Source organism: Aythya marila (genome assembly GCF_965140915.1).
Source record: "Aythya marila genome assembly, chromosome: 9".
Taxonomy (NCBI): domain Eukaryota; kingdom Metazoa; phylum Chordata; class Aves; order Anseriformes; family Anatidae; genus Aythya; species Aythya marila.
This window is the reverse complement of record NC_139050.1, coordinates 22,533,095-22,547,231: the sequence shown is the minus strand read 5'-3', so window position 1 is coordinate 22,547,231 and position 14,137 is coordinate 22,533,095. Positions and strand designations below refer to the sequence as shown.

Here is a 14,137-nt window from a genome sequence, read left to right as displayed (position 1 = left end):
CCTCCTGACAGCAGGGAAGGTCTGGAGGGATTGTGAGGGCAAGAGGATGGGTTGTCTGTAGGGTGTTAGGCAGCTCTGGGGTTTAAGGAATTGCTCCCACAGCCCTGCCATCACTAACCCAGGGCAGTAGCGCTGGTATCCCTCCCGCACGATGTTAACTGCATTTATTTTTGCTGTTTCCCCTTTGAAGTGCCCAGATGCGATTGCAATGGGCGTCACGCACGCAGAACAAAGGAGGACCTGAGGAAAAAAAGGAGAAGCCAAGACGTGGCTCTCCCAGCAAGACCCAAACGCCTTGGCATCCCGCAGCGGGGTGGTCAGCCGTCCTCCAGGAGCCCGTAACCTCCCCAAAACCACGACCGCACAGAACTCCCCGCTTCATCCCCGAGCATAACCCCCTCCTCATCTCCCCCAGCACCAGTGGGGGCGAGGGGGGAAAAGCCCCTTGGAGGGGGACTGGGGGGCAAAGCAGAGCGACCCCAAAGGTGAGGCGGGGCTGGGGGAGCGGGGCCGGGAGCCTCCAGCCCGGGGGGACCCGAGAGGGGCCCCGAGACCCCCCTCAGCCGCCGAAGGAGCTCCGAGGCCCCCCGGCCCCCCACAGCCTCCGAGGGGGCCCCGCCAGGGGCGGGCTGGGGGCCGGGCCGGGGCCGCCCAGCCAGTGGCGTGCTCGGCAGCCGCTTTAAATGATTTGGAGGGCTGGGGGCGGCTGCTGAGGGTGCTGCCGAGCCGTGCTCTGCCTCCTTCCATCCTCCCCTTCCCTCCCTCAGCCATGGGAGCGGGGCCGGCCTCCCTCTGCCTCTCCCTCAGCCTCTGCTGGGCGCTGGCCCCCCGGGCGCGGGGAGCAGAGGAGCCGCGGCTGCAGCGGGGCATGTGAGTGGGGTCTGGGCTGTGGGGACGGGCTGTGGGGTCCTCGGTGGGGCTCCTTTGTCTCCTGTGGCGCCGTCCTGACCGTCCCCGTCCTCTCTGCTGCCAGCATCCTGGGGCTGGCCGCGGCTCGCAAAGTTTGCCCGGGGGTACTCCGCATCGCCCCTAGGTGCGGGTTTGGGGGTCGGGGAGTTGTTTAGGGGGTTTATTGTGGGGTCTTCAGCCCCGGAGGGGAGGTGGGAGTGCTGCCTGGACTTTGATCTGGGGTCTGAAATGGGCTCCGGGGGGGGGGGGGTAATCAGCATCCCCGGGGCTGGTTCTGCCTTCCCGTGTTGGGGAGGCTGCTGGCGGAGCTGCTGCTCCGCGCCCCCGAGCTCTACCTGCGGGGAAAAACAGCAGAAACAGCGGGGAAACGAGGTGTGGGATCAGGCAGGAGCGATATAGGGCAGGGACCACGAGCAGACGGAGGTGAGCGCAACAGAAAGCATCCGGCTGCGGCTGCCGGCACAAAGGAGCTGGACCCGCACCGGTGCCTGGCGGGCGGGGAACTTTCTGGGGGTGTTCTCTGCCCGACACAATAAACGTCTTTTGTTGCAAGTATAAGGTAATGTTTTTTTTATCAAGAGGGCTTTATCTGGTCAAATTCAGACCAGGAGTAGCTGAAAACGTGCACAAAAGCTTAGTCGAAGTTTTTTGCTCATTGGAACTGAACATGTAATTTCTGGAAACTGTTGCATGCGGTGCCTTGGCGCTTCTTTCTCTGCAGAGCTCCTGGTTATTGTTAAGAAATAGCACATGAAACACCACCACCACCCAAAGAAGGCAATCTAACAACAGACTTCGGAGATATATGTGCACCTCAATTCCAAACCTCTTTGTTCATCCTTTTCTTGGGGCTTAATTCAACTTCATCCTACTCTTCTAGAATTCACGTGCTTACCATTTGGTTCATGGTTAGTTATTTCTTCTGTCCCAAAAGCAAATCTGTCTCACCTTGGTTTCCTATGAAATACCATGCAAATCCTCAAAACCCACCTTAAATGCATTTCTAGTAAATATTACTCCATTTTGCTAGGTGGGTATTGCTCTAGCATCACGCTGCTTGCAGAAGTCAAGTTCACTTTCTGCTAAAGCATTTGTCTTTTAAGGTGTTTTGTCTTTCTTTCAGGCTTGCTTCTTTTGCCTTTTTATAAGCAATTCCTCTACTATGAGGAAGCATACCACTGACCTACATTAATCTGTTTGTGTTTAATGTATCGGTAATAACTGTGATCCAGCACTTCTGAAGCTGGAGGTGATGTTAGTTGTGAATTACCTCCATGCAAATTTTGCTTGCTTTTACCTTGTTAAGGTGGGTGTCATAGAAAGAAAACCAGAAACATTCCCTCCTGGAAATGGCACCACTTGTGACTGGGGCACAATGGCAGCATTCACTGGGGGCAGCAGGGCTCTGTCAGCCAGCTGCAGGCTTGGGGGGGGGGGGTGACAACGACAGGGACAAAACCCACCCCCACCACTCCCAATACCCATGGCAAGCCTTGGGTGCTTTTCCCGCATGGAATATTCCTGAAATTACTACAATTTGCATTGCTTTTGTTGAGCTAGGGCACGTACAACTGTTCCTCCCCTCTCCCTTTACCCTGTTCAGTGTCTTTGGTGCAAGCAGAAGCCCAAGAAGGCAATATCCCATAGGAGTAAGCCTCCAGCTTTGACTGGGAACCATAAAAGTCCAGAAGGACACTTGTCACTAATCACCTCTTCTACTAATTCAGTTTTGTTCTTTTGACATTGGTCATCTGCAGTCAATGGGGTAAGAACAACAAATGCATCCCATGGCACACGTCACGCTGGGTGCTTTCTTCTTAAGCATTTTGCTGTTGTTTTGATTGAGGTCTTGTGTGGCTGAGGATATACAAGATATTCTTCATAATTGTTTTTGTTCTGCTGCTAACTCGAGTGTTTGCTCCCAGCTAAAAATGCAAAGGATCTGTGTGGATGTTGGTATTCTGCTTCAAAGCCCCCTGAGGAGATTTAATGTAGAACAGATTATAGGATGACTCGCTATTTCCATCAACCATGTTTCCAGACAATTAGCCCTTGATGATCTTGTATTAGAACTTTGGAGAACAGTGGAGCAACCAGAGCACAAATACAGTTTTCACTGAAAAGCAAGCTATTTAGGCCTTGAAATGAGGAATTAACCATTTCTCATCATAAAAAAGTTTATCTTCAGCAGCTCATTCTGCTGCAGTAAGCTCTATGGTTTAAAATTAGGGATATAATGACACCTTAAGTATGATGTGCAGAGCTGTCTAGCGTTGAGTTTGCTGCACAGAAAGCTGGGGGCTGCTGTGGGACAGGACAGGAATGGGAACTAGGAGCAGAAGGCTTGAGTTGCTGTCAGAAGAGGAAAATCCTTCTCTAGAGAAGTTTCCACTACATTTAGAACTATGCATGCCTGCTCATAGGTACCTGTACAGGACAGATCAAGAGGCAGGACTGCACTAAGAGTGATCTTTCTTAGCAGGGACTGGGACACGACTCAATGAATGGCTTTGTCTGTTCCCAAATAACACGAGTGGAGGCTGCTAGCAAAACTCATGAGGCATTGTCCCCTCCTGCATCAAGCCCAAGGACTTGCTCTGTGGCTTTGCAGCCCAGGATGACATCTGAGGGGGCTGATTTGGTCTTAGAAGCTCCACTCACAATCTTGTGTTAAAGCCATTTTGTTTATTTTTTGACTGCTCACTTATTGCAGCTGCATATTTTCACTCCATCCATAAGCAAGTAAACTTGGTTGCATCCCAAAGAACACCTGGGTTTAGAGCCGGATTTCTGGCTTAGTAACAGCTGTCCAGCTTCTTCAATCCCATGGGGCACCGTAGGCTTACAGGCTTACAAACATTCCTTCAGATAAATCCTATTCCCCAAAGAAAACTCTACAACTCAGGTTTGTGTCTACAGCTGCAACAATCAGGTAAACTTGGTACTCTGACTGTAAAAGTGTTTGGGTTATAAAGGTACAGGACTGTTGCTGCACAATGCTTCACTGCTAAGATGTGGTCGTGGACACTATTTTAAAGTAAATAACAATACTTGGTTCTTTCAAGCAAGTAGCTATGATTTAAAAAAGGGAAGTCCACTTTTTTGAGGACTGGAATTTATTTCACAATGAACTACTGGCAAAAAAAGCAATTCCACATGGCAAGATGCTTCTGGATTTTGATTCTTTCTCCATTGAATTCTAACATTTAAAGTGGCATACAGTTTGCTCAGCTGTAACAAAGTCATAAAAAACTTTCTGTAAAGTATATGGTGCTATATCTTAATCTCAGAGCCTGGATTTTTGTCATGATACTTCTCAAATAATGTGAAAAGTAGGTTGTGTAATCACTTCTCGGTGAGAAATTGTCCCCGTGTATTGGCAGTTTAACCAATGCACTGTATTTTCACCTCCAGTGATGCCAACTTGCAGGTGTGAGTAAAGTTTGTGTTCCTAGACTTAAATAAGGGCTTGGTGTATGTTTGGGTGTGGGAACTGAAATGAGTAATGTAGGATCTCCTGATTGTGTGAACGGAGCGCTGTGTGTTCACAGACCTTGATGCATGAAAAAGATTGTGGGTTTTCTAGGGAAAATAAGGAGATGACTTGTCACTGCAGGGTATTTAAATTTCTAGCTCACATGTTAAGTCTTTCTTATCAACTCTCTTTAGACCTCTGCTGAAGTGATGGCGGCAACTTGCAGGCATTGCCAAATTCTAAATTGCACTACTGACTTCTACTTAAGATTTTTTTCAGTAGAAATTGCACGTACTTCTTGCCAGTCCTGCCTGCCCAGAATCCGTAAGGCTGCAATAAACACTCAGTTCTCATTAATACTCGATAGCTCCATCCCTGGAGATTTGGATAACACGATCCTAGTAAGCTGTAAGTTTAAATGCTTTGGGGTCAAAGTCATGGAAGGTTTTTTGTTTGTCTTGTTTTCTCACCGCTCTCCTTCATCAGTATCCAGTAGCTGTTGTTGGGAAAGAAAATTAATATAAAAGTCTGAGATATTTCTCATCTCTGAATATGAACATCATGCTGAACAAAAAATAACCGTGCTGTCACTGGCTTCTGCACTACAGTATGTTGCCACCAGATAGAGCTCCTGCTGGTCAACCTAATAACACAGAATCGTGTCTCTCAAGAGTTTGCATTTAAAGCTTCTGTTTCAAAAGAGTTCCTAGAGGAAAATTAACTTAGTTTAGTCTTTTAACAGATGGTAAAGGGCTCTTTTTTTGGTGCCCCAGTATATTCGTTGGCAGGAGACTTAAAGATAGTGAATGAGTATCATCCTGCTGTAGTTCTTTCCCTGATTTGTAACAAGTTTTTTATTCTTCTGGAGAAAAATGTGATCAAGACTTCCTCCTAAACTCTGAAATAGACATAAAGCAATGAAAAGACATGGTCATAAAACCTGATAGCCTGAAGTTGCTGTGTTTTTCAAAGGTGAAACTGATCTGATTAACTGTAAATTACTTTTGGCTTTATTAATGTCTGTTCTCGTAACAGATACATCACACAGGAGACTTAGAAGTTAGTGAATCATAATCACAACAGCTGATATATACTATACAAGTCTGAAACCTGCAAGGTTAAGGCAGATAACCACTGCTCCCACTTTCAATGGGATTTAGGTGTAAGTTACTGTTTGAAAATGCACCCTGAGAGGAGAGACCTTGTCAGCTTCTCTTCAGGTTTAATTGTGCTGCATTCTGACATGCTGAGCTAGTTTAGTTATTGATGCATATATTCATTACGTGAGTGTAAAACCTGGTCTTTGGACAACTCCTCAGCAGAACCTCCTTTGTTGGAAACGATGCTTTGGCTCTGGGAGTTAACAGACCATATTGCAAACTCCTGTTATTCACCAATTAAATACCTTCTCTCTTTGAACGCAGTTAATAGATTTCCTTCTTCTGAAATTCAAACCTGTTATTGCTTGCGTTCTCTCTAAAATCTATTGCTTTTAATTTATTTCTGAGGAGAAAGCAATTTCCTTTCATTATTGCTGAACCAAAGCATTTAAAAATTATGTATGGAACATATGTAGTCTGGATTCCATGCTGGTCTTGGTTTAAAACTAGTCATCAATTGTTCTGGAGGTGGACTGGAGATTTTGGCCTTTTGCTCGAAAAGGTGTGTGCTTCCAGATATATCGGTTACACGAGCTGAGCTGTACATTCAGCTGTATTTCTTTCAGTGCCTTTGACCTGTGGATGAATATTTGATCCCATGTATGTGAAAGAGGAAAGTTATTGAAGTCAGAGTGCCAAAGCTCACTTCTTGGATTCCTTAGCAGAAACACAATACCACCTTCAATTAGTAAGTCACAGCAGAGCACCATGCACATTTTTTGTTCAGCAGGCAATGCTATGTCTGTACCATGTTTTTACATACATTACTTACTTAAATATTGAAAATATATCACCATAGCTTTTATGCCTAGAATTCATAAAATACTTAGATCTACCAAAATTGCTTGATGTTTAAATAAATAAATAGGCATCTTGTATCCGTGGTATCAACCTGAGGATTTCTAGGGGTGTAAATACTTGGAATGTTTTAACACTTCAATTCTTCCATGCCAATATTTTTTCTTGCATATATTACATGTTACTTCAAAAGTCAGCTTTGAAGAAAAGAGGTTTTGGCTATAAGCTGTTAAAAATCTGACATCCACCAGAAGAGAGATGAGCAAGTCCTAGATAATGGTTGCCAAAGTGAAACAGAGGATTTCACTAGCTTCTCATTAGTTTCACTGTCAAGCAATGCAGTGCTCACTGTAAACAAAAATGATCTTTTTCTCCTTCTGACTCAAGTGGTATGATATTTTTCAGAGGTTTTCATTTTAATGTTTTAGCATCAGATCCTCCTGTGCTCTCTTGCCAAGAGAAATTCAAGTGTGTGTACCTGGCAGACTTAGTGGGGTTACTGTTATTATTCGCTCTTCTGCAGTGGAATGATAATTGAGCCAGGGTACGTTTAACGTGAAATTTCATCTAGAAATGATTACTGCTACTTTATGCCTTCCTTTTATAGCTTCCCATTTCTTTAACCTTCAGTTTTGTCTGGCTTCTGGACAATTAGTTGCTTTTGTCTAACAATGAGTCCATGCAAACCGCTTTGTAGCCTCCTTATACCTGAGATCCCATGTGTTTTTCTAATTGTGCTAGAGCTGGCTCCTTGGGCATTGGTCCTTAGGCTGTCTGTAAGGCAATCTGCATGCTAGAAGGGTTTTGTCAGTGCTCTGCAAGGCCTCGTCATCAGCAGTGGTGCCAGCTCTCCTGGGTGTTGTTCTTCCAAGTCACTTATTTAAAACAACAGTGGTGTAGAAATAGGTGGAGGTACTCAGAAGGCATCTAACAATACAAAAGCCAACGATAAAGAACAACCTGGATTTAAGAAGCGGCTAATAACAGGTGCTCTGGGCAATAATTTTGCTATTTTAGTAGTGATCTTTTTACAATAAGCCCTCTGCCAGAGCAGTCATATTGTGACATAACTTGGTACTCTGGATACAATAGACGCAGGTAATGTGCACGACTTCCCTGAACGTGAATGGAGACGAATATCTGGAGGCTATCAGAGTTGTATGTTAAAGTAAGGAATCTACACTTGCCATCCCCTGTGGGTCTGTGCTTTACTTGATGCCTTACCTGGTCCTGCAGAAGCCAGCCAGTAGCAGAAAATGTGCAGAAATTGGATGTTGCTAGGGGTATGTGACTCTAAAATAAATAAAATAACTCCTTGATTTAAGATATATTAAAAAAAAAAAAAAAAGTGACTTAGCAATCATAGTTAAATGATCTGGATGCGCGTGTTTATCTTCTACATTTCTTGCTAGCAAAAATAGATTATTCTATCTTGGGGGGGAGGTTAGTTAAATAGAAGCTAAATGACAGGCACTGCAGTCTGATAGCAGTAGGAACTAAAAATCTTATTGTTGTTATAATAGCTGAGTGTGTAATTAATCATCTCATATTGATTTGCTTTGAATCTAGATGCAGTGCACAAAGGCTGAAAGAACCCTCGTGTTATTTAGCTGCTCCATCTAATCAGAGAGAGGATGTGAATAAGACGCAGCGTTGCATTAGTAACCTGTGGGGTTAGGAGAGCCTTCTGTGGTGCACCTCCATCCACGGATCCAGAGAACAGCAGTGATAATGAGACCTAATCTAAATGAGCTTGGTGCTCCCAATCTATATCCCAGAGGGCATATAAACATCACAAATATTGATACAGGATCAGTAGAGAGCAGGGATTGATTAGTGGTCAGGGGAGCAGGATGTTCTAATTGTCACTGGTAGTGCTGATTAATTTTATCTGAAAAATGTGGGGAAGTGGATCTTAAAATAGTTTAAGGGTAGAAAGGGGAGTGAGGTAGTTCAAAAAGGAAGAAAAGCCTTCACTGTCACTCCAGACTTTGTGAAATATTGCTGCTATTAACCAGTATATATCTATATGCAAACTTTATATCTCTGTCTCTCTACAAATAAATATTTTTAACTTGCTCTTAAGACCTTTTGCTTCTGTGCCCCATTTTCCAATTTGTTTTTTTTTGTGTTCAGACAGAACTTGCTTTTTCTTTCTACATGCTGCTATCTATAGCAAACCTTTTATCAACATCCCGTTTTCATACAACGCCACGTTGCTGACTTGCTCCCCTAGAGCCCACCGTGTTTCTACATGGGTTCAACCTGCTCTTCTGGAGTTCTTTTCTGAAAGACACTCAAGGTGTTTGGGGTATTTGGAGGAGAAAGGAATGTACAACTCTGTTCTAATCAAGACTGGTGCATCTCTGGAGCAGGGCCGCCAGTTGCCATCACTGCAGTGGAGAATTGGGCTTTAAGTACAGTCTATTTCCTTAAGGAAAGTTCTTGCTTATCTTTTCAAACTAAATCTGGAAAACCATGCAGGCTCACTTTTCTGCACTCTTATTAATGGCATGAAAGAAGGGAGCACTAACCAATTAGTGTTTTGAAAACCTGGAATTCTGGCAAGCTGCTTCTTATGGCAGCCTTCATCTATTGACTGTTCTGTGGAGGATCAATAGTGTTCAGACTGCAAATTCCTCAGCTGAGACAACACAGGCTACAACATCCTCCTTCTTAGGGAGATGTTAACAGCTCTCTGGTTCAGTGCAGTGGTGCCACTCACTTAGTCCCTGTGGAAAGACCGAAAATAATTCTTTGCTTCATATTCATTAATGTTTTGACTTGAAGTTTGCACTGTTGAAAGAAACCTTTAAGGATATCTTGATGTATGTTTGCTCTCCCACTACTATTAATTCTACCTATTTTTAGCTTTTTAACTTTAAGTTGGGGAGAGGGAAGGTGGGTTGATAGAGAGTTACTTTCTTTGTCATTCAAAGATCCAGGTGTTAGGATCGTGCTAAGAAAAATGCCTGTCACACAGAGATAAGGTTCCTTTTGAAATGGGGGAGCTGCTCCCTTGCTAGCTCGTGTGTGTTCAGTTGTCCTCCTGTCTCTTCACCTCCATTTCCCCTTTTGGACCACACATGCCAGGGGTGTGTGGAAAGCTTCTTCCGCTCCTGTGAGCAGATGGCCTGTGCTCCTGGCTGCCTTTTCCTTTGTTACATGAAAACAACGTAGTACTTCAACTATTGCTACATAAAATTACTTATGGTTGGGTGATTTTGTGCAAAAGCTGTGCTAATATCCTTCTACTTTCAAAGTCATGGGCAAGAATAAAAAGTAGTGTACATCTCTTGGGAAATCGTAGACCTGCTACTTCTATCGCCCATCCTCTGCCATGGGTTATGGGAAGGCTGCAGCTGCTTCTCTGGGGAGCTCGGCTGAGATGCTGCTGGTGGTGGTGACAGCTGCTCACCAGCCTTCTCAAAAGAAACTATTTCTCCACGTCTGTGTCACCAAATCCTTGTATTCAGAAATCAAGAAAGCACTTATGACGCATGGACAAAGCAGGAGTATACATCCCCTTGTTCCCCAGTTGTGACATTAATTGTATTTAACCCTTTGGCCTTTGAATCTAGAAGAGGATTTTTTGCCAGCTTCTCTTGAAAACCACAAGGCTATTCTGCATGGAAGCTGAGTCTAGTGTAGGTGTGCACTTTGGGGACATGGAGCTGTAGAGAAGATGCAGATGTTGTGAAATAAAAATGTGAAGCAGGGTAAGACCGGAGACCACTGAGCTTGTGGGCTGCTTCCAGGAGTAGACCCCAAATGGCCAGTGAAGGCTATAAGAGAAGCATGAGCATGCATCAAAGCTTTGCCTGAAATAAGTGCTTCAGTATCTAGGATGTGAGACTCAGGGACTTCCTGAGCCTGGTTTGCAGTCTCTCCACTTAAGGAGAGACTTAAGTCTCTCCATGGGGGCTTTTTTTGTCTGCATTTTTACGTGAAGATGCATATACCCTTTCAAAATCTAAACATGGGAAAAAATTGTATCCCTCCTGGAAGTGCTTTTAATTTTTCCCTTTGAACTTCTGTTGTGCAGTGGTTCCCAGGCATCGCAGCCATATGATTAGCTGAGGCTGCCGTGCTTTGCATTGGTCTAATTCATTAGAATCTCAAGTCCTGAACTGGAAGTGTGTGGGGTGGCTTTGTTTAAAGGGCACTCTCCTAATGCAAATATTAAATGTGAGCTTTCTGACTTGCCCAAGTCAGACTGACAAGCTAATAACAGCCTTCGTGTTAGTCTTGGCTAACAGAGAGCATCAGTATAAAAAGGTTTTAAGGGACTGGTGTATCAATCAAAGCGCAGAACACAATAGACATTTATGTATTTGGCATATTTTAACACTTAAACTCCCATTAAGAAATATTTTCTGAATGCAGAGGGCACGGGTGTAGAAGTGGAGCTCTCTTCCTCCAGTTGTACCATTACATCCACTAGAGGCTTCACTTTAGTCTTAGATGGCATCTATTTAGCCGAGTGTCATAATACAGAACTGTGTTTCCCAGTGGTACTGTTGTTCAAGGAACTGGTTAAGCTATAGTTAACGTATCAAAGTACAATGAGTTGGAGAGCTAAAAAATGGTGCTTTGAGTGTGGGGAGTTGGGAATTTCCCTAACTGTCGGAGAGGGCACGTGTTATCTGTTGGTTTTGCCAGCGAAGGATTACATGCTATGCGATTGCTGCAATTTAATTATAATGTAGCAGAGGTTTTGATATCTGCCTTTAAATTATCCCAAGGGCATCTTGGAGGAATGGCTTGCTTTGAATAAATCTTAATAAACATACGACTTTATGCTGCTGCCTCGCTTTATTCTGCGAGTGCCATTCAATCCTATTAAGTACATCACAGAAGTCAATCCTGGGAAGCTATTCCTGGGAACACAGCAATGGCACACGAGTAAGAGTTTGTAGGACGGGCTCGGGGTGTCGTTACAATTGTCAGCTTCTCCTTTTATTTATGGGGGAGCGATGCAGATGAACGTACTGTTATCTGGAAAGTTTTAGGCAATTCTAATAAAAGGAGATATGCATGAATTATCAGTACATGATGTTCTATTCACTGGAGGGAGAGTCGTTCTAAAAAGCCTGCTAAGTGAGGCATGGTTGCTAAGTAAGGCGAGGGTTTTATTAGACCAACTGACGTAATGGAGAGGGAAAAAAAAAAAAAAAACAGGCAAGATTTTGGGCATACAAAGAGCTCCTTTGGCTCTGAAACAAACAGCAGACTGCGCTAAGAATGGGTCGGGAGCAAACGCTTTGAGCTGAAGCTCAATATGTTGAATGATGGGGTAACTTGAGGGGGTAGCTGGCACACGTGGGGAGGGCTGTGGAGTGATGGAGATGATGTGGAAACACAGGAAGGGGGGCTTCTGGAGGAACTTGAGGCAATCTGAAGCTGTGCTGCCACTGTCTTCTGTCTTGCTTTGTGGTGTTGGCAGCTGCAGTTAGGGCCAGCCCAAAGACCATGGAGCAGGGCAGCAAGCGGGCTGTGCAGCGGAGGGAGAAGAGCGTGGAGCAACGTGGAAGGGATATGAAGAGACAATCCTGGGCCAGCACAAAGCATCCCCTGAAGGCTCAGGAGGGGTGGGCAGTGGGGGAAACAGATGTGCCCTAACCCACTGCCACTGACCCCATTGCGTTTGGCTATCGTTAAAGGCATGTGTTTCAATTTCCAGAGCTGGCTCAAGTTCTGTAGGTCTCCTGTGAGGAACAGGATTAGGAGGCACTTCTTGAGGGGTGAGGGAAGGCTCTCGGTGACAGCTGAACCTTCCCATATTTTGTTGGTTATCTCTGTGAATCCCCTGGTGTCCTGGCTGACTGCTGTGCTTTCCAGGAAGACCCTTAGTGGTCAAAGTATGTGATACGTGTTGCAATACAGATGCTTGTCACCCAGCAGGGCTAAAACTGACAGAGGGCAAGCGTGATTGAATTGTGGTGTCCACACTTTCTGTTCTTGTGTTACAGATGCTATCTGTGTGTCTTACATGTGTCACAGTTTGGGTAGACTTCTTTGTAAAGAAGCAGGCAGGGGAGGCATGAGAATGATGGAGATGGCATTATGACTTGGCAACAGTATTTTTGTTTGCATGTATGTTTTTTGAAGGTGGAATAACTAAAACCTGTGCTTGCTAATGATTAAATGAGCCAGCACCTGCTTCCTCCTGTGGTTCTTCAGGTGCCCAAAATGCAGGGAAGTCACACTCCTCTTCTGGGGTTTGTTTGAGACTTCTGCTCTATCGTAGGCTGGTTTTGATCTAGGCGTGCAGGTTTTTCCTAAGTATTTAATCAGTAAAAATGACCATGCTTATAGTATTTTCCTGTTCTGCAGAGGCTTAATTTAATGATGTTTGTAAGCTACCTGAAGACCTGCAGATGAAGGATGTACTTTTTCATTAGAAAGGCTGCCTTGCGTGGTACTCAGCCATAACAGGGAGATGTAAAGTACTTTGGGCCTCGCAGATAAAAACCGCCATAAATCTTGAATGAGATAGTAACAATATCCCGTGTAGCTAATAATAACTTTACCTGCCAGGCAGCTGTTGGGCTAGAACCATTATCTATTGTATTAATGTGGAAAGAAAAGTTGCTTTCTCTCACAACTTCATGTTCATGCTCCCTCATTTGACAGAGGAAGCGAGCGTGTATTCCTCTTGGATGGTGCCTGGCCTGAACAGGGGGCTCTCCAACTAACATTTCTGGAAGAACTCTGCTAGCTGGATGACAGAGCTGCTAAAATGGTGAATTTACCAAATGGTAACTGGATTAAGTATACAAAGTTCATGTACATCCCCTTATTTTAATCGTAAAGTTTTAAGTTTGCAAAGCCTCAGCAGGTAAAGCAGGCTGCTTGGAAGGAATTCATTAAATTACTACATTAGCGGTCTGTAAACCACTCCAAAAATCACCGAATTTTAATGTTGATATGCTAGTCTGTCTTAAAAGACAACAAAAAAGCAAGCTTTCTTGCTTCAGCTGGACCTGGTACACACAGCACTTCCTTATTTACATCAGCAATGAAATCAGAGTAAGGCTGACACTATCTCTACAAAAACATCAACATGTTACACTTAACTCTTTATTTTTGACCCTCAATACCTTGTGGGATGTTGCTGTTTTTTAACCAGGGCTAGCTAGTAGGATGAAGATTACATCTCATCCTCCAAAGCAGTGCTTTTATTTTGCTCTTGTTATTCTTGAATAATCAGCTGAGAACAGCTACGCTTCCTCTTAAAATTTCATCTGCTTCCCTGAGGGGGCTGCTCGCAAAGGGGGGCTCTTTACAGACCGTCCCTCTTCCTCAGCAATTTAGCTAAATCTCATCTGCTCTGGAATCAATGGCAAAGCCTCCATGGACTTGTACACAACCTGTATTTCACTGTATGCTTTATTCAGTTTACATGCTGTTTTCTAAGGTAGGATCTGCTTTCGTTAGTTATATTTAGAGCCTGGCTGTTTGGTGGCTCGAACGATGAAGGTCGGTACCTGGAGCTGCCAGGCCTGCGATTTCCACCCTGCTCCATCAGCCCAATGATGGCTAGGCAGTGAGGTTCCCAGCAAACTCAGTACAAGCACAGCCTTTCAGGCTCCCTCACATTAGCCATCCGCTTTTTTGCTTGTGAAGCACCATCCTTTGTCAGCAATGCCTCATCTGAAAGGCTTTTGTCATCTAGAGACAGCAAATAGTGCCTGAGTCGTCAGTCAAATCCTGCTCAGGTGCTTCACCTCCCATTTTCTGGGAACAAGGTACGGTCGTGTTTTGCTGCCTAGCTGTTCAGCTCATGTCAAAA

The 14,137-nt window shown here is 44.5% G+C and overlaps 1 protein-coding gene across 1 annotated transcript in view; it reads left to right on the top strand.

Moving 5' to 3' along the window:
• Window positions 1-747: 747 nt before the first annotated feature.
• LOC309881313 (uncharacterized protein) overlaps window positions 748-14,137 on the top strand; it is a 192,302-nt gene continuing 178,912 nt past the window's right edge. The window contains exon 1 of the mRNA XM_082767152.1: window positions 748-870. Coding sequence (XP_082623278.1) covers window positions 770-870 — 101 coding nt within the window. The 5' untranslated portion in view covers window positions 748-769. The remainder of the gene's footprint in view (window positions 871-14,137) is intronic.